The 20430-nt window shown below is 47.7% G+C and overlaps 1 protein-coding gene across 2 annotated transcripts in view; it reads left to right on the top strand.

Moving 5' to 3' along the window:
- Positions 1-14655, top strand: part of Igf1r (insulin like growth factor 1 receptor) — a 224827-nt gene extending 210172 nt beyond the window's left edge. Inside the window, exons 18-21 of one of the 2 annotated variants that reach the window (XM_048369547.1) lie at positions 663-822; positions 3230-3359; positions 7739-7873; positions 11907-14655. In XM_048369547.1, the coding sequence (XP_048225504.1) occupies positions 663-822; positions 3230-3359; positions 7739-7873; positions 11907-12288 (807 nt within the window). In that variant the 3' untranslated portion in view covers positions 12289-14655. Of the gene's footprint in view, positions 1-659; positions 823-3229; positions 3360-7738; positions 7874-11906 lie in introns of both variants that reach the window. The other variant, XM_048369548.1, reaches the window with a different exon arrangement.
- Positions 14656-20430: the final 5775 nt, after the last annotated feature.

Raw genomic sequence — 20430 nt, 5'->3', positions numbered from 1 at the left:
ACTTAGGGGTAGTTTTTAATTCCAAAGCCAGTATGTTGCTATCTTCTGCAAAGGGGGCTACTTGTCCGTGCTGCTGGCCATGGAGGCTGAGCCTTTAATGTCCACAGAAAACAATAAAGTGAAGATGCTGACCTTTGGTATCTTTGTATGTTAGAAGAGAGCAGGTAGGGAAGGAGAAGATGAAATCATTCCTAAGGTCCCTCCCTGGAAAATAAAGTAGGCATCATCATCTGGGATGCACATTCCTGCGGGGCCTTTGTCATGTGCCTTTTCCCTTTTCTTCTACTTTGATTGTAGAAATCAAAGGAAAAATACCAGCTAATTGTAATCTTAGTAAGAATCCTTCACATCCAAAAAACTGCTTGCTTCACATTAGATGATTCTTGGAAAATGCCTGTCCAAGCAGTGCTCATTGGTGCTTCCTCAAGAGCCCTGTATGATATGTTCAGAGGTCAGGCACATGGCTGACCACTGAGTCGACACTGTGCTCTTCAAAATAATAGGTGCCTTCAGAGCAAGTCCTGGTCTCTGAGCAGAATGACCTGGGATGCTCAGATTGAATGAAGATGGATTTGCCAAACTCCCCTTCAGGAACTGAATATAATTTTTTTTTTTTTTGCCTAACTGTTCACACGGATTTTTCTTTTTCTCATCTCCAGCAGAAGAATGTAGTCCTAGAACCACCCAGTCTAAGCAAGATGATCCAGATGGCTGGCGAGATTGCAGATGGCATGGCGTACCTTAACGCCAACAAGTTCGTCCACAGAGACCTGGCCGCCCGCAATTGCATGGTGGCCGAAGATTTCACAGTCAAAATCGGAGGTGCGTCCTTCGCTTTTGCCTTCCAGATCCAGACAAGAACTAAACTCACGGGTGGTTTTAGGGATCTGGTGGCAGTTATCCTTCCCCCCAGGAGAGTTTGCCCAGTGTATTCCTAAAGTGCCAGAACCTCCTCTTGAATACAAAGGTGTACAGCTAATTGCTTGTCATCCTGCCTGGTCTGGCTCTCTTCCTGGGAGTGCATGAACATGGTGGTCCATGTGGACACTACCATGTAGTATCCGTGGCTCCTGAGGTCACTTAGGTAGAAGAACCCTCTCAGCACTGGCTACCCTGATAATCAGGGTAGTATCCTCAGATGAGAATAACAGCCATCAGTACAATCTTGCCACAAATTCTCTAGGTCCTAGGGCGTGCTCTCCCTGCAGAGATCCGTGAAGTTTTCTAAGACGTGAAGGGGCAGTGGCAAAGACATGGCAGTCCCTCAGAGGAGGGAAGATCTGTGCTTAGGCATTTCACACCCGAGGGAGGCTGGTCAGCCTCCAAGCTTTTGACCCCTTTGTGATTGCACCACTGTGATCTTAGCTGACTGACCCTCCCATGGCCACCCCTCCTACTGTTAGACCAAAACAAAAAGAAAGGGTTGAGTTGAATTTCTGATCACTGATCACTTCTCTCACCCTTTCAGTGTGGGGTTTTCTTTGGTCTTTTCATCCACCTCACAAAACACACAGAGCATCAGGCGAGCTCAGGACACCACCCGCTTGGACCACGACCTATATCTTCGAACTAGAATAGGAGGATAGTTCAGAAAACTACCCAACATTCAGCCTGAGAAAGTGCAGAGACAACTTAGCACTCAAGGAAACCTATTTACAGTTAACCTCTTTGTCTAGCTCTTGAATCACATGCTCTGCCTTAGCAATGCTTTTTCTTTTTTTTCCCTTTTCCTTTTTCCAAAGCAGAGGTGCACTGTCTTCACTTTGCATTTATTTAGAGGAGCTAGAGGGGCTGGAATTGCTCGTGATCCCCCAGTGTGGCTCTGGCGAGGCCATCAGGCATTCTCACATTTAGGGTCTTGTGGTACATACCCAGCTTGACCAAGCAGCCCTCAGAGAAATAGAGATATCCCAGGAGACTGTCCCGGGGCATCCTGGGAAAAGCCACTCCGCATACTGATGGAGCTTCCTTAGTACTCTTTCTGCTTCCCTGTAGGGGACTGAGATTTGCTATCCAGCCATGTGACATATTTATAGCGATCCTTTCTTTATAATTGGAAGGTTTTCTTTCAAGAGTTCGATTTTTTTTCTTTCGTGTTTAAGATGAGAGGTGATTTTTCTCCCCCTCTACTTTTGTCTTTCCCATTATATGCAGGTAACCGAGGGAGGTCTTCTCCTTTGCATGCCACTGGACTAAGTCAGATCTGACCTTAGCACTTGATGTTTATTCTTTGCCAGGGTTCATCAGTGTTTTCCCAGTGTCCCCCATCCCCTGTAGTTACAAACACAACACATGTCACATCATTTCACCAGAAGCAGTTGGCTGGCCTTTTGTATTGGACAAGAGCAGCTTATGTTGGTCAGTGTCCATGAAACTCCATCTTTTGTGAGTTTGCTTTGCTTTTGTAGCCTTTCTTCTTGCAGCAAGTGTTAGAGACATGGCAGAATAGAACAGTCCTTTCTCCTGGGTCTGAGAATGAGGAGTCCATGGGAGAAAAGGTCATATGATTGAGTGGAAAGTCCAAATCTGAAAGAGAACAAATAATTTGGGATTATAGAGCAAGCCTGCCATCAAACATAATTACATGACATCTCCTGGCATCATCGAAAATGGAAGAAATTTTTAGGAACGATTGGGTATATTATGTTGAAAAACAGCGCTGGGTAATTGCTGCAGGAGCCTAGTAAATAGCGTCTCTTACGTGTCTCACCGTGTTCTTTGATCTTTGTGGTTGGTTACCCTGAGTGATTTCCCCTTTACTAAGCTTGGAGAGTCCTATTCTTTGGTCATAAGCCCAGGCCACCAAGAAGACAAGTGTGCCCTCTCCCACTTAGGCAACCAAGCTTGAAAATCGTGTGTTACGGATCCATGGTCTGTGAGGGCACAGTTTTCTTGATAGATCAAGGAACTCCACAATTTGCAAACGGCCCATCCTTTTCAATGTAAGAAGAGAATTAACTCCCTAAGGAAGCTAGATTATATAAATATGACCAGAGCTTTCTTGGTAGTTAGCTGTCACGGGCCTAATCTCCCTTTACAGTCTGTCCCTTGTATGATTACAAATCTTACTATTGGGCCTCCCGAGAGTGGAGCGGGTTGCCCGTGTCTCACCTTGAACATGGAGAGAATCAGGTGCCCGGTCAGTGCTAGGGTCAGCCACGGTGTCTCTGCTTCATCCCCTGAGCTTCTTTCTGCCACATAACCACCACCCCTTCTCCGTACCCTCCAGATTTTGGTATGACCCGAGATATCTATGAGACAGACTACTACCGGAAAGGAGGCAAGGGGCTGCTGCCTGTGCGTTGGATGTCTCCGGAGTCACTCAAGGACGGCGTCTTCACCACTCATTCGGATGTCTGGTAGGACAAGCATTGGTATAAGGCCAGCCAGGTCCCTCTAGCCTCTGTGTGCGCCATTGCTAAAGATCCAGGGCTTTCTTTTCCTCGAGATATCTGTTGCCTTCCTCTGATATCCACCCTGAACTCTTGGTGGTGTTCCTGCTGCCGGTGGGGGCAGCTAAGGAGAGAAGGGCATTGTGGGACTCCCAAACATTTTCAGTAGCTTTTAAGTACATTCCCAGAAGTTAAGGACATGCTTTTCCCCTGCTTCCCTTTCTTCTGTTTTCCTCTTTCTCATTCATTCGGTACTGGGTTTGTATACCTGTCTCCCCTAGCTGAAATCTTCAGACTGTAGACACTGCTGTATTTTATTTTATTATTTATTGTCTTGAAGTAGTTGCCCAGAGATTCCAGTTGCACATATCAGTTTACGAGTATAGTGCATCTTGATTGTCACCTCTTGCATAGTTCTCCCCGAACCCCACTCATCCACTCAAGTCACCTGGTTCCATTTGCACACATGTACATAGAACAGCATGGCCCACCCTTCCTCTCTCCATTCATCTGCCCCCGGCCCCTTGAGCCTCCTCACTTTCCTCTGACAAAATGTATTTGGGCTTCCTGTTGTTCATTTTGTTAAACTGAGGGTTAGTTGTTCAAAGGAGTTGTGCCATTGGAATCTTCCCCCTTTAAAGCTTGTGAACCTTTCGAGTTTTCTTGCTGGTCTCATCTGCTGCCTACCCCCTCTCTGGGAGGCAACCATCCCTGTGAATCCATGAATGGTTTTGGAAAACCAAATGTCTCCCTTAGTAGTAATGTGGCAAAAGGACATTGGCCAAGGGGTACAAAGACTTCCCTGTAGCATTGTTTACTGCCATTCCTTGGAAACGCTGTGTAGAAGCAGTCAGGTTCCGAAATACAACTGAACTTCTTGGCAGGCGAGAGCCCTGGCACATCCACCTTCTAGAATTTCAACGAGTGTCTTGGCTTTCCTCTCGGGAGATCCCGTTGCTGTTATGTTACAGAAACGGTGGTTGTTTACTCCCAGCTGTGGATGACTGCATAGAGGAACTATTTCAGTAGTGACCGACATCATTTTTATTTTTATTTTTTTAACTTCATGAACCTTGTGCAGTCAACAGCTCCAAGTCTCATTTGGAGGACAGGTGCAAATTGGAAATAGCATTGACATAGGACCCAGCAGAGCCCGATTGCTTCTTGAACTCAGAGATGAGATCTGTTGAGCCAGTGAGCCTGTCCAAGATGGTTACCTCTTTTCTGTCAAATCAACAAAGCGAATGCACTACTTCTGAGATTGGAGTGGCAGGGAAGGGCCCACCCGGGCGTTCTCTTTCATGGGTTTGCTCTAGGCTTCGTGCTTCAGGAAGCTTTGAGGTCGGTTTGAAGAATGGAAGCATAGGCGGCAGGGTGGGTGGATGAAACAAGAGTCCTTAACTTCTCACAGAATGACTCTACCCAGATTCTGGTTAGCAGCCATCACCAGCAGCAGCAACAGCAAAGAGATCCACAGGGTGCCCCATGCCGATCTCCACCCTTGAACTACATAACTGTTATGAACCAAGGAGAGAAAAACAGGCACCCAGGAGAGCGGGCCTCTGGGATTCGTTCCATCAAACGGCTAGGCTCTGACAGTGCTGCAGTATTTTTGTTTTCTCAACCCAGCCTTTGAGGATACAGTGGGGCTGGGGAAAAGGCCAGGATGTGGGGTTATGTGGGTTTCTCAGCTGCCTGGGCTCTGCCCTGAAGCTACCTCCCCCACCCCTCATCGAAGAATGTGGGGCATGTTTAGAATGTATTCGATAGCACAGGACAGTTATTCTTCAACCAAGTCTGAAGAACCAGATTGGACTTGGTAGGAGGGTAGAGGGTTAGGGAAGCCTCTCTGAGATCAGGTCCAGCCCTGAATCCTGTCCACAGCACTTTCCACAGCTGGCATTCGGGCGTCTCTGGAAACACTGCCAGAGACTGCACATTGACCTCCGGGCAAGGACGGGTGGACCACCAGACTCAAGGCAGGAGTGTGCCTTTCCTGCATGGCTCCGGTCACTCTCTGTGTGACTACCCATTGGCTATCTTCTGATCAGGCTGTGGGGTCACACACGCGAGTCTCTTCTCCTCCAGTCTCCTCTGTCATCTAACACTTTGTTCTAGGGTTTTATTAATGATAGGCAGCTTCTCCTTCAGCTCCCATTTCCCCCTCAAATGGCCCATTTGGTTTAGAAGACATGGCCTACCCCTGGGCCTAGAGGGAGATGGGGGAAAGACTGCAGACGTGGACACACAGCCAGGTTGTATTCCCATCCCAAGAATATGTATCACTCCCAGCCTTTACTTGTTTATTTAGCCAATCCTGGGGCTTGAACTCAGGGCCTGGGCACTGTCTCGAGCTTCTTTTGCTCAAGGCTATCACTCTACCACTTGAGCCACAGCATTACTTCCAGTTTTTTGTTTATGTGGTACTGAGGAATCGAGCCCAGAGCTTCATTCATGCTAGGCAAACACTCTACCACTAAACCACCTTCCCAACCCTTTGTTCCCCCGCCAAAACCCGGCCTTTATTTCTTGGCTTACTGAGCTTTCCAAATGGTCACAAGTATGGAGGGGTGTTTGTTGCTTTCATAGTTCCTTTCCCTCAGCAAGCAGTGTGGACTCTGAATGTTCCGACTTGCTGGTGCCTGGGATGTTTATTAGTGCTACCTTGTGTCTTTGGTCAGCTTGCTAGGGATTGAAGGCTACATCTACAGGCTTTAGAGTGAATATAGAGGTCGCTGGACTGGACAGCCTGGTGCTAGAGTTGGGTACTAGGCACCAGTGGCTCACACTGCTAATCCTAATATTCAGTGGCTGAGATCTAAAGATCATGGCTTGAAGCCAGCCTGAGCAGAAAAGTCCCCTAACCTCTGTTGGCGGTAGAACTGAAGAGGCTGGGTTTCCCCGGGCAAGGCTGCTCCAGTGGAATGAGGCGTTGCCTGCAGAAAGGCCAGGAAATAAACGGGGTGCAGGACAGAGTTCAGCTGGAAGCATGTTTGTGGATAGCTAAGTGACAAAGCTAGAGGAGAGCCGTCAGAGCTGCCAGGGCCAGCGTGGGAACCATCCAGCAAGAGCTAGATGCCTGGAAGCCAGGAACACAGGCCAGAGAGGGCAATGGAGCAAGAGAAATAGGCCAGACCAGCCTCGAGTCAGGAGACATAGAAATTTGATCATTGTGAGCCCAGGCCTTGTTTCAGACTCGGGTGGGCACCAAGGCAAGCTGTAGATGTGACCGGACAGGATTGAGAAGGCAGAGGTCCCATCAGCGAAGATGACAGAAAGCCACTTCTGTTGGCTGCAGATCGTTCAAGCCGCGCTCTGGCCTTTGGATCTGGCTTTTCTGAGTCTCTTGCACAACATGAAGACAATGTCTCTAATCCCTGGCCATAAGAAAAGAACCTTGGTGTGGTCAAGTCTTCTGATTGCTAAGATTCTATTTATGTCTATCATTGGCTTTGAGTACCAATGTGCACAAAACCCTTTTGTTTGTAGGAAGGATTTAAAACAGCAAACCAATCTTTCTGACTCAGGGTCAGATTCTTCTGCCTATAGCCCCCCATAGCCTCTTCCTCCAGGCACGGCCAGCGCCCTTCAGGTTTCCACCAGCAGCCTCGTGGGCAGCTGGTCGGTGGTCAGCTTGCTTTTTTCCACTGGCAGCATGATGGCAAATAGGATTTGTCAAGGGTAAAGACTTGCACATCCACTTGGCAGATGATAACATTCCTCGTAAACAGTTAGCTATAGGAAATGTGTCTATGTATTGTTACACCTGCTGTGGTTTGATCTTCTGAACTCATGAGCCAACTGCCTTCATGATAGAGCTGCCCACGGCTCTCCCAGATGAGTGCATTTGTCAGCCAGACTCTGTGCAAAAGGGTCTTTGGTTATAAAACATAACCCACAAACCAGCACAGCCCATCCCAGTGCCCCACCTGTGACAGAGCCCCCAACCCCGGGCCAGAAGTTCTTAAGTTCTGTGGTATTCTCTTCCTGGGCTCAAAGCAAGATCCCTCTAACGCTTTATATAAAGGCCTAGGTTCCCATCCCATGCCTATCAAATCAGAGTTTGCACTGGGGGTCCAGGCAGAGCATCATGGGATATAGGTCTCCTAACTATTGGCTTGGAACTCAGATGAGAAACCTAAGATACTTGATCATCATCCCAAATCTATGGCCAGGCCGGAACCCTGGGGTCTGCGTGCATCACCTTGCAAGATGGATACATGATGGGGACCGGAAATGTATATGGCGAGCATCAAACTATTCAAGAATGTAGGAAGAAGGAAGGACGGAGGCCTGCAGTCCTGCTAGTGGCTTTCTACGTCACTCATGTTTCTCTTCTCATGTAGGTCCTTCGGGGTCGTCCTATGGGAAATTGCCACACTGGCTGAGCAGCCGTACCAAGGCTTGTCCAACGAGCAAGTCCTTCGCTTCGTCATGGAGGGCGGTCTTCTGGACAAGCCAGACAACTGCCCCGACATGCTGTATGTATTTCCTGAACCCTCTCCCCACTCCTTCGATTTTTATCCTTTGAGTAACTAGTTCCCTGTGTCATGTGACCTAAGAATTAGGAAGTGCAAGAGTCCTGTGGGTATAGCCATGGTCAGGAAAGGATTAGAAGAGGAATTCTTTATCCTCACAGAAGGCCAAAGTCTTCATAAGGCCTGTGCTTGCCTGTGTACATGTACCTTAATTCCTTAGTGCTTCAGTTTTGTTTTGTACTTATCCTGGAGCTTGAACTTGGAGGCCTTAGCACTGCCCCTGAACGTTTTGTTTGTTTGTTTGTTTGTTTCTTGTTTTACTTGGCTCAAGCCTGGTACCACTTTCAGCTTTTAGGTAGTTAGTTGGAGATAGGTGTCTCACAGACTTTCCTGCCCGGGATGCTTTTGAACTGCGATCCTCAGATCTCAGCCTCCTGAGTCACTCAGGAATGAGTATCATGAGCCACTGGCACCCAACTTCCTCCTTCAGTTTTGATTCACGATTTGCTCTGGGATTTCTCAGGCCCAGGGTCTGTGAAATATGTGAGCAAGTCAATCCTAGATCACCACCAGGCAAGGACTCAACATGTAGGCCAGATACAAGGGGGCAGGGGGCGTGGATTACCCAGCAAAGCTGGGGTGGGGGAAAGCTGGCCTCCCTCCACCCCCTACCTGCCGTGTCTTCTCTCCACCTTGAGTGGGGCAGCTACTGTATACATGCCAGCCTATTATAAGTGTGGGCAGTGAAGCCCACTGAATTTGCACAGAGGCGCACAGTAATAGAGTGGCCTACTGGGACCAGCAGTGACCTGCCAGCTTGCAAGTAGTTCAAGAGTCTCTGCAGGTGTATGAGTTTTGTTCCTGTGGTTTGGGGCTGGCCATAGAAGTGGTATTGTCTTTGTACTTTTCCTTTACACTTTGGTAAACATTTGTCTCTGAGAAACTCCTGGGACTCATGGTTTTTTTGGATCCACCTCCAGACAAGTAGAGTTTTCATAGGAATTTAATCTGCCTGGGAAGCCGCCACCTGCCATGGGAAAGGCTGTGCACTTCCTGTTCCCAGGGTAGCGAGGAGGAAGTTTACACGCAGAGGTTACTCTTGGATCTGAAATGTTTCATTCAGGAGGCATTTCTGCTTCACCATCCAGAATCCCCCTTGGCAAATCTGCCTTCCTTCTAAGAAAAGAACAGCATGAGGAGAGGCAAGCTGGCTGGCTTTGTGGAAGGGGGAGTCTGTGGCAGCCTTCTTATGTGTTCTTCAAGAGGGGGGTTCTCGTGTGTGTGTGTGTGTGTGTGTGTGTGTGTGTGTGTGTGTGTGTGTGTGTGTGTACATGAAATGAAGGAAAGAGGAAAGTCTAAGCCCTCAGGAGTTGTCTGAAACCTGCTTGGGCTCATGTGAGGAGGAAGTGCTGGGTTTGTGTGCTTTGAGGGGAGTGGGCCTCCTTGGCAGCACTGTAATCTCGTGGAGGGAATGTTTCAGCTCAGGCTCGAGAAGACCCCTTGGCTATTCAGCTGTGTCTGTAGTCTGTGTGGGCAGTGGGTGGCCTAAGGATTAGCCAGTCCCCCCCCCCCCCGCAGCCCCCACCAGTGGCACAGTATGATCCAGCTTTAGAAGAAGGATATCATTGCCCAAACCCCAGGGTGTTTAGGTCTGTGAGTCTCAATGCCCCCACTTGAGATTAATTTAGCAACTATCATGGGACTAGATTTGGATTGTGGGTTCCTACTACATCCATATTTAAATGAATGGGGCAGCCAGTCTTCAACCCTCTTTCACACCCAGGTCTGTGCTGAGCCTGCAAATGCCATTGAACCCTGTGGGCACGTGCTGGCTGCTAAGTCAACAAGAACTGAGGGCAGTGGGCTGGGGATATGGCCTAGTGGCAAGAGTGCTCGCCTCGTATACCTGAAGCCCTGGGTTCAATTCCCCAGCACCACATATACAGAAAATGGCCAGAAGTGGTGCTGTGGCTCATTGGTAGAGTGCTAGTCATGAGCAAAAGGAAGCCAGGGACAGTGCTCAGGCCCTGAGTTCAAGCCCCAGGACTGGCAAAATTAAAAAAAAAAAAAAAAGAACTGAGGGCAGAGTAGTCCTTGGTCTCATGAAACCAGGTGACATGGATGACTCCAACTTTAATACTGTGGGATGAAAGCTAGGACAAAGGTGTGAGCTCTGCCATCAAAACCTAGGTGATGCTGGGTACCAGTGGCTCACACCTGTAATCCTAGCCACTCAGGAGGCTGAGATCTGAGGATCTCGTTTTTGAAGCCAGTCCCAAGCAGGTAAATTCATGAGACTCTTTTATTTCTATTTAACCACCTAAAAGTTGGAAGTGGAGATATGGCTCATATGGTAGAATGCCAGCCTTGAACAAAAAAAAAAAAGCTAATCAACAGCACCCAAGCCCTGAGTTCAAGCCTTCGGACCAACACACACAAAGAACTAAATAAATGAAAAATAAAAACAAGGACAGCTGTGCGGTCACCAGAGCCGGCCTGTGTTTTGTTTTGTTTTATTTAAATGTCTTTTTTAAAGGAAGGATTTTTTTTTTTTAATCAGCTCATAAATCCTTCTAGAATCTATTGGAGAGTTCTCGTGTGGAAAGAGTATAAACAAGGTCTGGGATCCCACAGAGTAGAAAAGACTTCCTTTTATGGGCAGCGCTGGAAAGACCAGGGCTGGAATGATTTAAAGGGGCATGGCATGGTTTGTTTGTGCTGGTGTCACCACATCACTAGCGTGCCCGTGGCACCTCCTCGGCTCCCAGCCACAGGGCACGGAGCCAGATGCAGCTCGTGTTCTTGGCCCCCACCAAACTTCTATTCAGGGATAAGTTAGTTTGTCAGAGAGGGAATGGCAGCCCAGCCATAGAGATGAGTTCCACATGTTTACTGCCCATTTGAATGCAACCAGGGCCGAACAGGGAGTGGGGGTCAGGGGTAAGAGTTTCTTGGGAAATGCTGGGGGGTATGGGATAATTGCAGTGTTTGCACCTGGCCAGAGCAGCCAACAACACCCTAGCTGCCAGTTTGTTTATCAGTGTAAACCACACCTTCCCAGGACATCCAACTATCCTTAGTGCATGGCTGAGGTTGGGCGGGGGCATCTTCTTCCAGGCTTGTTGGCTTCCTGTTTCCAGTCTCCATTGAGACTTGACTAGGTGAAGCGTGAACCCCTGCTTTTGTGTGGTGTCCACCGAGCAGAGGGTCTGTGCTCTTTCTGTTATCCCTACAGCCTCCTTCCTCAGGCCCTGTACCCAGAGGCAGCTTAGAAATGGCATCGTTGAGGAAGCTATGGTCCTTCTTCAGCCTCATTAGTGGCAAATGGAGCTTTCCCGTTCTCTGATTCTGGTTGAAGTTGAGGCCGTACCTTTAAGAGTTGCTTCAGCCAGAAAGCTCTGTGTGTGTGTGTGTGTGTGTGTGTGTGTGTGTGTGTGTGTGTGTGTGTGTGTGTGTGTGTTGTGTTGTGTGTGTGTGTGTGTGTGTGTGTGTGTGTGTGTGTGTGTGATTTGTTTTTCTATTTCAATACAAGGGCTTTGAACTCAGGGCCTGAGTATTTTCCCCTCAGGCTCAGGGCTAGCAATCTACCACTTGAGTCACAGCTCCACTTCCAACTTTTTGGTGATTAATGGGAGAAAAGAATCCCATGGACTTTCCAGCTTGATACTGGCTTCAAACCGAGATCCTCACATCTCAGCCTCCTGAGCAGCTAAGATTATAGGCATGAGCCACTGGCACCCAGCTCATTGGTGGTCTTTATTTCTTACCACTGCCACTGTTGGTAAGATACCTGGCAGTAGACAGTGTAAAGGAAGTTAGACCCTTCTCAGGAAATGAGAATTGAGGGTTTTGTATCTTGGTGGTGCCTGGATTCTGCACTCATGAAAGCCACCCAGGTGGGTAGGGTGAAGGCAGAACCGTGCCAGGTCTCTCACAATTACAAGTAGGGAACCACAGAAAGAAGCCTGTAGGGTTAGTCGGCCATGGGACCTCCTCCCAGTCTGGCCCATCCAACCCTCTGCCCTTCCCTCCTCAGGTTTGAGCTGATGCGTATGTGCTGGCAGTACAACCCCAAGATGCGGCCCTCCTTCCTGGAGATCATCGGCAGTATCAAGGACGAGATGGAGCCCGGCTTCCGGGAGGTGTCCTTCTACTACAGCGAGGAGAACAAGCCCCCCGAATCCGAGGAGCTGGACCTGGAGCCCGAGAACATGGAGAGCGTACCCCTGGACCCCTCGGCCTCCTCATCCTCGCTGCCTCTGCCCGACAGACACTCAGGACACAAGGCCGAGAATGGCCCAGGCCCTGGCGTGCTGGTTCTGCGAGCCAGCTTCGACGAGAGACAGCCGTACGCGCACATGAACGGCGGTCGTGCCAACGAGCGCGCGCTGCCGCTGCCCCAGTCATCCACCTGCTGATCCTCGGAGCCGCTGAAAGTAACGTGTGCGCCGGGCACAGGGGCGGGCGGGGAGAGGGGGGTCCACCAGCGAGTCACAAGCCTCCTGCACCTCAGTGGATCTTCAGAGCGACCGTGGCGACCCACGGGGGACAGCTTCTCTGCAGTAAACGCATTTGGGGTGTTCCTTTTTCAATATGCAAGCAGCCTTTTTATTTCCTTCCCCAAACCCTGACAGGGCAAGGGCCTCTACACAACTGAATGATCGTAACAATTGCAACACAGCCACTCTGCCTCTCTCTCTCTCTCTCTCTCTCTCTCTCTCTCTCTCTCTCTCTCTTTCTCTCTTTCTCTCTATCCTTCCTCTCCTTTATCTGCTTCATAATGGAAAAAAACAACAACAACAAATCTCTGCAACAAGCCCAGCCAAGATGTCCTTCCCCGTCCCCCAATTTTTTAAAATCAGATTGAGGAAGTGTCTGCCCTTGGGGGAAACCCTGCACCCACCTGCCTGACACCATAGGTCTTCACAAAAACAAACACAAAACGCGCACACCTGCACATGGAGACAGAGGGTTTGTTTTCTTTTTTTTTTTTTTTTAAACTATCTCTAGGCTTTTCGTAGGGCTATCCCAAAATTGTTAAAGGGTCCTTGTCCATCCACGGTTGTTACCGGGTTAGCAATGCCAAATTTCTGCCAAAATCCTGGATTTTTGTCCTCCCCCCCCCCATGACCCCCTCCAACCCCCCACATCCACTCAGCTCTCGTTGATGATGACAACTAGGTTGTTACAGGGGTGGGGGATGGCAAAATGGGATTCTCTAATGTGGACACGGTTTCCTGTCTGCCTCCCCCGCTCCCCCCCCCCACACCCTATCCCACCTTCCAAGAATTCTGGGGTAATCGGTCCTGAAAGCCAGGCTGTGGGTCAGGTGGTCTTGTGCCAGTCCCTTTGCCAGCCTTTCTGCTGACCCTTACCACCCTACCCCAAGGGTTGCGGATGGGAGGGAGCTGCAGGCCGGCGTTCGCACACACAGCAGCGGGGAGAATAGCAGGTGACAGATTCGAGCATTCTCAGCTCCGTGACTAGGACTTCCTCGCGGTCTTACAGTTCTATGTCAGACCAGGAAAACATTTGCATACATGTCGTCTTTAATGTCACTTTTATAACTTTTTTATGATTCAGATATTCATCTATACGTCTGTACAGGAAAAAAAAAGCTGCTATTTTTTTTTTTGGTTGTTGTTCTTTATCTTTGTGGATTTAATCTATGAAAATATACAGGTCTCCCTTTTCTTCTCTTCTGCTCACTCCAAGAAAACTTCTTAATGCTTTGTACAAGAGTGTGTGATTTCTCCCCCTTTCTCTCCCCACCCCCCCCCCTTCCCAGTAATGGATACTTCTGGACCATAATTTGCCATTAGCTCTTTGATGCCTGGTGTTTTTGTTGTTGTTATTTTTTGTGGGTTTTTTGGTTGTTGTTTTCATGTGAATGCATCCCTCCCATTCTTTCTTGCTGTCCCCAGCCCCGCGTGTTGTACTCTCACCTGCAGGCTCTGTGGACAAGGCGGGGGGAGGAGGCAGGTGAGGGCTGGGCTAGGGTGGAGGCCCCACAAGGCCATGTTCCCCTCTGTAGTCAGGGGCCCCTTCTGTCCCAGACCAGACACCATACAAACTCAGGCCAGGAAAACAAAAACAAGTAGAATAGCTCACAGGTCCTTGTTGGGTGTTTGTAATCCTCGCTATCTCATCTTCTCTTTCCCTCACCTCCGTTTGGGTTGTGACATGCATCTATCTGTATATATAGAGAAAGAGATCAATTCTTGGGTACAACAGCAGTTTTCAACTGCAAACACTAGACATTTGGAATGCCATCTTTTTTTCTTCGTTTTTAATTCATGACCATTGAATCCTTCCATCCCCTGAAACGCAGCTGCTGAGTCCCAGGTACAGCAGAACGTGGCTTAGCCATCTTCACCAGACCGACCTACCTGTGCCTACAACCACACCAGGCCTGGGGACCTCCACCGAGGGTGTGCAGCCGGCCTGAGCGTGGGCAGAGCCCACAGCCGCAGCCGCCCTGGCTCCCCTGACTCTCACGAGAGATGGGAGCCTGGCTTTGGCAGGCCTTCTTTGGCCAGAAATCTCAGTCCTGGAGGGAAGCAGGAGGGACAGAGTCTTGCTTGATGACATTTTGTTTTTCACAGCACAAGCATTGCTTCTGGGATGGAAATGTTAAAAATGAGTGAGGACAAAGCTCAAAATGGATGACTGCTAGTTGTGGCTGGAGATTCAAACACAGAAAAGCAAGTGTGCCAAGCTTTTCTGCATGTGAGTAGATTCGATCTCCGCTTTCTTACTAGCTTCCGTCTCAGTGTTTTCCCCTTGAAAAGGCTAGGAAAAGAAAAGAAAACGCTAAATAAGAACGTATTATGAATAGTTTTCTTTTAATTTATTTTGTGATACCAGTAGAACAGCCCCCTATTATGAATTTAAATACTAAGGCAAGGGTAAGGGTGTGTGTATGTGTGTGTGCGCGCGTGCATGTGTGTATGCAAGACAGGATAGTTTTTGGGGTGTTTTTGTTGTTGCTTTTCAAACATTTATCTACCTCACTCTTATTTTTTATATGTGTATATAGGGAAAAAAAGAAAAAAAAAAAGAAACCATCTCACACTTCTCAGCACCTGACAATAGGCCGTTGATACCGCTAACCTCATTCATACCACACACACACACACACACACACACACACACACACACACACACACACACACACACACACGACACAGGGAGAGGTCAGGCTGCATTCCGGGGTCCAAACAACACTAACCAACTCACTTCTGAACCCATTCCCAATGGCTTGCCTTTCCTTTTTAGTTTTGAGCTAGTTCTTTTCCTTTTCCCCTCAGAGATCAAGGTCTTAGGATTTTCCCATGCTCCTTACCCAGCAGCCTCCATGACCCCCAGGAGGGGGAGGGGGGCACCAGAATATAATAAAGTGGGGACCACCTGGTCATCTCTGCCTTTGGAACCAAGCTGCTTTAAGCAGATTGAATGGCCAATGCATTTGGTTCCCCTGAGAGAGCAGGTGTTCCTAGATGTTGAGGGCCAGAAGATACCCACACACAGTTGTGTCTGTGAGGACTCCCATATGTGTGTTGAGGGGGAGGGGCATTTGGGAAGCTCCCCCAGTCATTCCTGCACTGAGCTAGGCCCAGGTGAGCCCAGCCAACAGTCGGAGACCTTGATCCACCTGCACCCTACTCTGGAGCACAGAGGCTCCCGTGGGATGGTCAGTGGCATCCCCAGACAGTGGCACGTGGCTGATCTCACCCACACTGCCTCCTCCCCCAGAGGTAAACAAGGACGGACCAAGCCTTGGGGCTGGCTAGGCCAGTGGTCAGTGCCCAGCCTCCTCCTAGGGCTGTGCCTCCATCCGCCCTGTTACCCTGCTGCTCAAAGGAGTGGATGAGAGACTGCTGTCACAGGCCCTTGGGGATCATAGCATGGAAAGGTGGCAGGCCGTTCTTCCCCAAGTATTGATGAATACTTGACAGCTCAGTACTTGGAGTTCAGCTCAGGAGCCTCGGTCCTCCTGAAATAGTGCTACCCTCCTCCTCCCGGTCTCTGGGATCTTCAGGTCACTGAGGCACTTCCTATCTGATCAGGTTTCCTTCTTCAGCACTGTACGTGACCCCTCTTCAGCACTGTATGTGACCCCTCTGGAATGGCGGCCTCCTCTCTTTGCACAAACCTACCGCTTTCCACAACTGGATTTCTACAGGTCATTCAGCTGGTTTTAAGGGTTTTGTTTCAGCTGTCCGAGTTGTTAGTGTCTTTTTTTTTTTTTGGCTTTTGTTTTGTTTAAAGTTTTGTTTTATTATAGGGTAGCTTTTAAGTAGAGAGAAAACATGTGACAGTAGTGTCCATCCTAAATGCCTCTGAGGCACTTCAATAAAAAGAGAAAATTGTGCTTGTGTGATGGTGCAGTCACTTTTACTGGACCAACCCACCCACCTCCATTATACCAAGGCATCCTTCACGTATCTACAGCTCTAGCCTCATTTTATGCTGCTTTCCCCCACCTCTTCTTGGTTTTTCTCTTCTGTTTGCTGAGTTGTGGCATCTTCCGTGCGCTCGCCCTCCTTTCTGGCAACAGCTCACATTGCTTGACATTCACGTGAACCACTGAGGCACGCTGAGTTGATGTGGGTATTAAAGCGGGCTCCCACACAGCCCTTTCCAGAGGCAGCAGGAACGGGTGTATTCCTGACACTGTCGGAATTGAGCTCACCCCCCATGTTTCCTTGAGGGGAAGTCATGACATTGGATACACAGTCCGAATGAACTCCCAGGAAGACAGAACATGTTCATGGCTGGTGCTGGCCTCTCCCCTCAGCCTATTTCGGGACTCAGAACAACATTGGTACCTTTTGATGAGAGAGGAAGCATGGCTTCATCAAACAAATGTGGTTATTGTGAAACTATACCAGACGGCAAAACGTGTGGTAGGAAGCAGTGTGCGTCCTGCTTGTGCGTCCGATGCCAAACTCAAGGCCAGTCTGATCTACCGAAGCCTCTTTTACTTTATTGTATTTTTTTCTTCTCGGCAGCCCATCTCTGTGGGCAGGTGGTCACACCCAATGCAGGTGGTCGACGTGGCCACGTACCACTGAATTTAGGCAGGTGAGAAGGCTACAGCATTTACCACAAGTCCTCGCCTGACACTAATGGGGCCTCCCAGATTGGCCGGACCATGCCGAAGGCAACTCCTTTCCAACACACAGACACCCTTCAAGTGACTGTGGCTCTCCAGGATCTAGCCCATTCCAGCAATCTCATTCACCATTTGGGGTTTGTTCTTTTGGTTAATGTTACCTTCGTGGGTGTCCAGCTGCCTTTTTTTCATTTTCTGGGCTAAGCAGCAGCGGCAACAGCAGCATTGGGAAACCCAGCGAGTGATGATGATAGCCACACTTTTCTAGTGGTAACGAAATGAGAACTTGAAGAGAGGATATAGTGGAGATTGGACCTCTGTTGCCAGAGACGCTGAAGATACCAGCCTTGGACCGAGCCAGAGGGTTCCATGTTTGGCCACCATCTTGGATGACTAGTTAATTACTTAACGAAAATGGAGGTTCCTTGTTGGTGGCACCTAGAGCCATTGTAACAGGGTATGGTGGCATGAAGAGAAGATTTGGATGTAGAAGGGGCTCCTTAGTATTGGAGGAAACATGCCATATTTTGGAAGTGATGGTTTCTGATGGTTATCTGGTCACAGGAAGGCTCAACAGCCATCATGGGCATTTGGTTTCAACCTAACCTCTCCATCTGGAAATTTCGCATGGAGTTGTCGTTGCATTGTTCAAGAACACAAGACTGGGTCACACTCGCCAGTTGAGTTGTCTGTTCTGGGGCATGACTCTAGAGTTTTGTTTTTATTTTGTTTCCTCAAGAACATAATTAATCATTTGTATGTCTGAGTGTATGTGTTCGCATCTTTCTGGTAAACATTTTTTTTAATTAGTCATTCATTAGTATTTCCAATAGGGCTCTTCAGTCCAGTAGATTACGGGTAGTCAGCTGACGAAGATCTGGTTTACAAGAACTAATTAAATGTTTCATTGCATTTGTTTTTGTAAGAACATAGAATAATTTTATAAAATATTTGTAGTTTATAATTGCCGAAAATAATTTAAAGACACTTTTTTTCTCTGTGTGCAAATGTGTGTTTGTGATCCATTTTATTATTTTCTTTTAGGACACCTGTTTACTAGCGAGCTTTACAATATGCCAAAAACAAAACAAAACAAAAAAAACACAAAGAAATGATTTTTTTCCCAGGGACCCAAGCTGTGTGGTTCACCCTCTTTTACACCTGCACCTCGTGCTTTGTTACCCCAGTTTCTAACAAAAGGAATGATGATGATTTCCAAAATAGTTCTGTATCTTCGGTATCTTGGTCTTCTATGACTTTCTGGTTGGGAAGGAGATCTTTTCTCAGTCATTTCCCTTTGGAGTGTAGCAACTTTCAACAAATAGAAGGGACAACCTCATTGACAGTAGCAGAGGTGTGGTCGCCTAGAAGGGTTCCAGCACCATTTGGCATCTGGCTTGATTATTGTCCTTATTCTACAATGCCATGGAGATGGAAGGATTTCAGGGCCCAGTGGATGGTTTTACAGTGATCGCCCAGAACATTCTAGAACACACAAGCCATCCACTTAAATGTCTCCTGTCATGTGACTGCCCTATTCTAACAAGGAAGAGACCTTATTTGCTTTTCCTTTGAGGCAGAACACTGAGGATATGTAATTATTTTTTTTCCAATACAGAACAAATTTTCCTTTTAATAAAAAACAAAGTACAACATAATTCACTTTTTATTTTTTAAGTTTAATCTTGTGTCCTTGGGCTCCCATGACTGTATGGACTGTGTTTATACAACTCCACAGAATACTTGTTGGAAACATCTGGAAGTTTTTTATTGGCTCAAAGCTGGTGCTCTACCACTTGAGCCATGCCTCTGGTTCCAACGATCTGGAACTTTTTGCAGTCCATACGAGAAAGGTCAGGAAACCATGTGATTCTGGTTTGGAACTTTCTCGTTTGGACATTTGGCATCATGTAGAGCGATCCAAGGTGGCTGGTGCCTGGCAAACCCACCTATCTGCTTCCCAAGCCAGTGAGGTTGGGACGAAAGTTTTGCCAGAGTTTGTCTACCTCTGGGATTTAAAAAAAAAAAAAAAAGAAAAGAAATCAAACCAGAAGGTGCGATGGAATGGATGCATCGCAGATAATTCATTTTCTCGGTTTTCTTGTTTAAAAAAAAAAAAGTTTTTTTAAAAAAAGTCAAAAAAGGAAAAAAAAGGAATAAGGTAATAACATGGCCAATTTGTTACATAAAATGACTTTCTGTGTATAAATTATTCCTAAAAAATTCTGTTTATATAAAAAAATCAGTAGATTAAAAAATTTTTTCAAAATGTTTTTTTGTATATTCTGTTGTAAGAATTTATTCCTGTTACTGCGATATACTCTGGATTCTTTACATTAAGAAGGAAAAAAAAAACTTTTGTCTATTTTGAATGGCTGACGCTAAAGCGATTTTAGTTTCTCTTACTCTGCTTTTTTCTAGTTAGTTCAAGTACTACATGGTTTAAGTTAAATAAATGAATTCTGTATGCACTTCTTTTTGTCTCTGGTTTTGTTTCCTTTCCTTTTCTGGAATCATCGCCGTGCTCCTGTGTCCGGGCTCTGGCGCTGCACATGTGTTGCTTCGAAGTGCTGTCTGTGCCAAGGCCTAATCCTAACTGCCGGCAGCTGAGGCTCCCAGCAAACACATGCTGGGGAAACTCGGGTGTTCCTCTCCCTCTTAAATCAGCTGGAAGAAAACCCGAATGCATAATGTACAGAGACATGTGCTTCAATATTGATTGGTTCCCCCCCCCCCATCCTTTCAGGTGACAAAATTCAGGCCCAGCTGCTGTGATCTATGTGACTCCAGGTCCTTATTGGTACTTCCTTGGATAACATGACCACCCAGCAGGTACTAGGAAGATCTAGAAAAGCCCCACACAGGGTGTAGTCATTTTGAGTGTTCCAGGTTAGTCCTTGTCTAGCCTGGCCGGCTCCCAGAAAGCAGTCACCTACACATAACATCTTCATCCTGAGAATAGGGGAAATGAGTTATGGTAGGAAAAGAAAACAGCTATGAATGTTCTAAAATCAAACCAAAGATGTCTTGGATGAGGCCAGGAAGATAACACTGGCCATCTCCAACATCGACCATGAGAAATTCTACTCCATTGATCGGGGCCATCAGAGGAAGGGCTAAATAGCAAGCTATAAACAGTAGACATAAATCAGAGGCCACGGTTACTCAAGCACTGATGAGTCTCACAGATATTTGGGTATGCCAGCAGAAGGCCTGCCTGCCTCCCTCTCTCTCTCTCCCTCTTCCTCTCTTTCTTGTCGCTTGTGGGGCTTGAACTAAGGGCCTGGGCGCTGACCCTGAGCTCTTTGTGCTCAAGGCTAGTGCCCTACCACTTTGAGCCACAGCACATCTCCAGTTTTCTGGTGGTTCACTGGAGATAAGAGTCTCACAGACTTTCCTAACCCCAGGCTGACCTTGAACTTCCATCCTCAGATCTCAGCTT

The sequence above is a fragment of the Perognathus longimembris genome, chromosome 20 (genome assembly GCF_023159225.1).
Source record: "Perognathus longimembris pacificus isolate PPM17 chromosome 20, ASM2315922v1, whole genome shotgun sequence".
In the NCBI taxonomy this organism is placed as follows: Eukaryota; Metazoa; Chordata; class Mammalia; order Rodentia; family Heteromyidae; genus Perognathus; species Perognathus longimembris.
The sequence above is the reverse complement of the archived record's forward strand: the minus strand, read 5'-3'. Positions and strand labels throughout refer to the sequence as shown.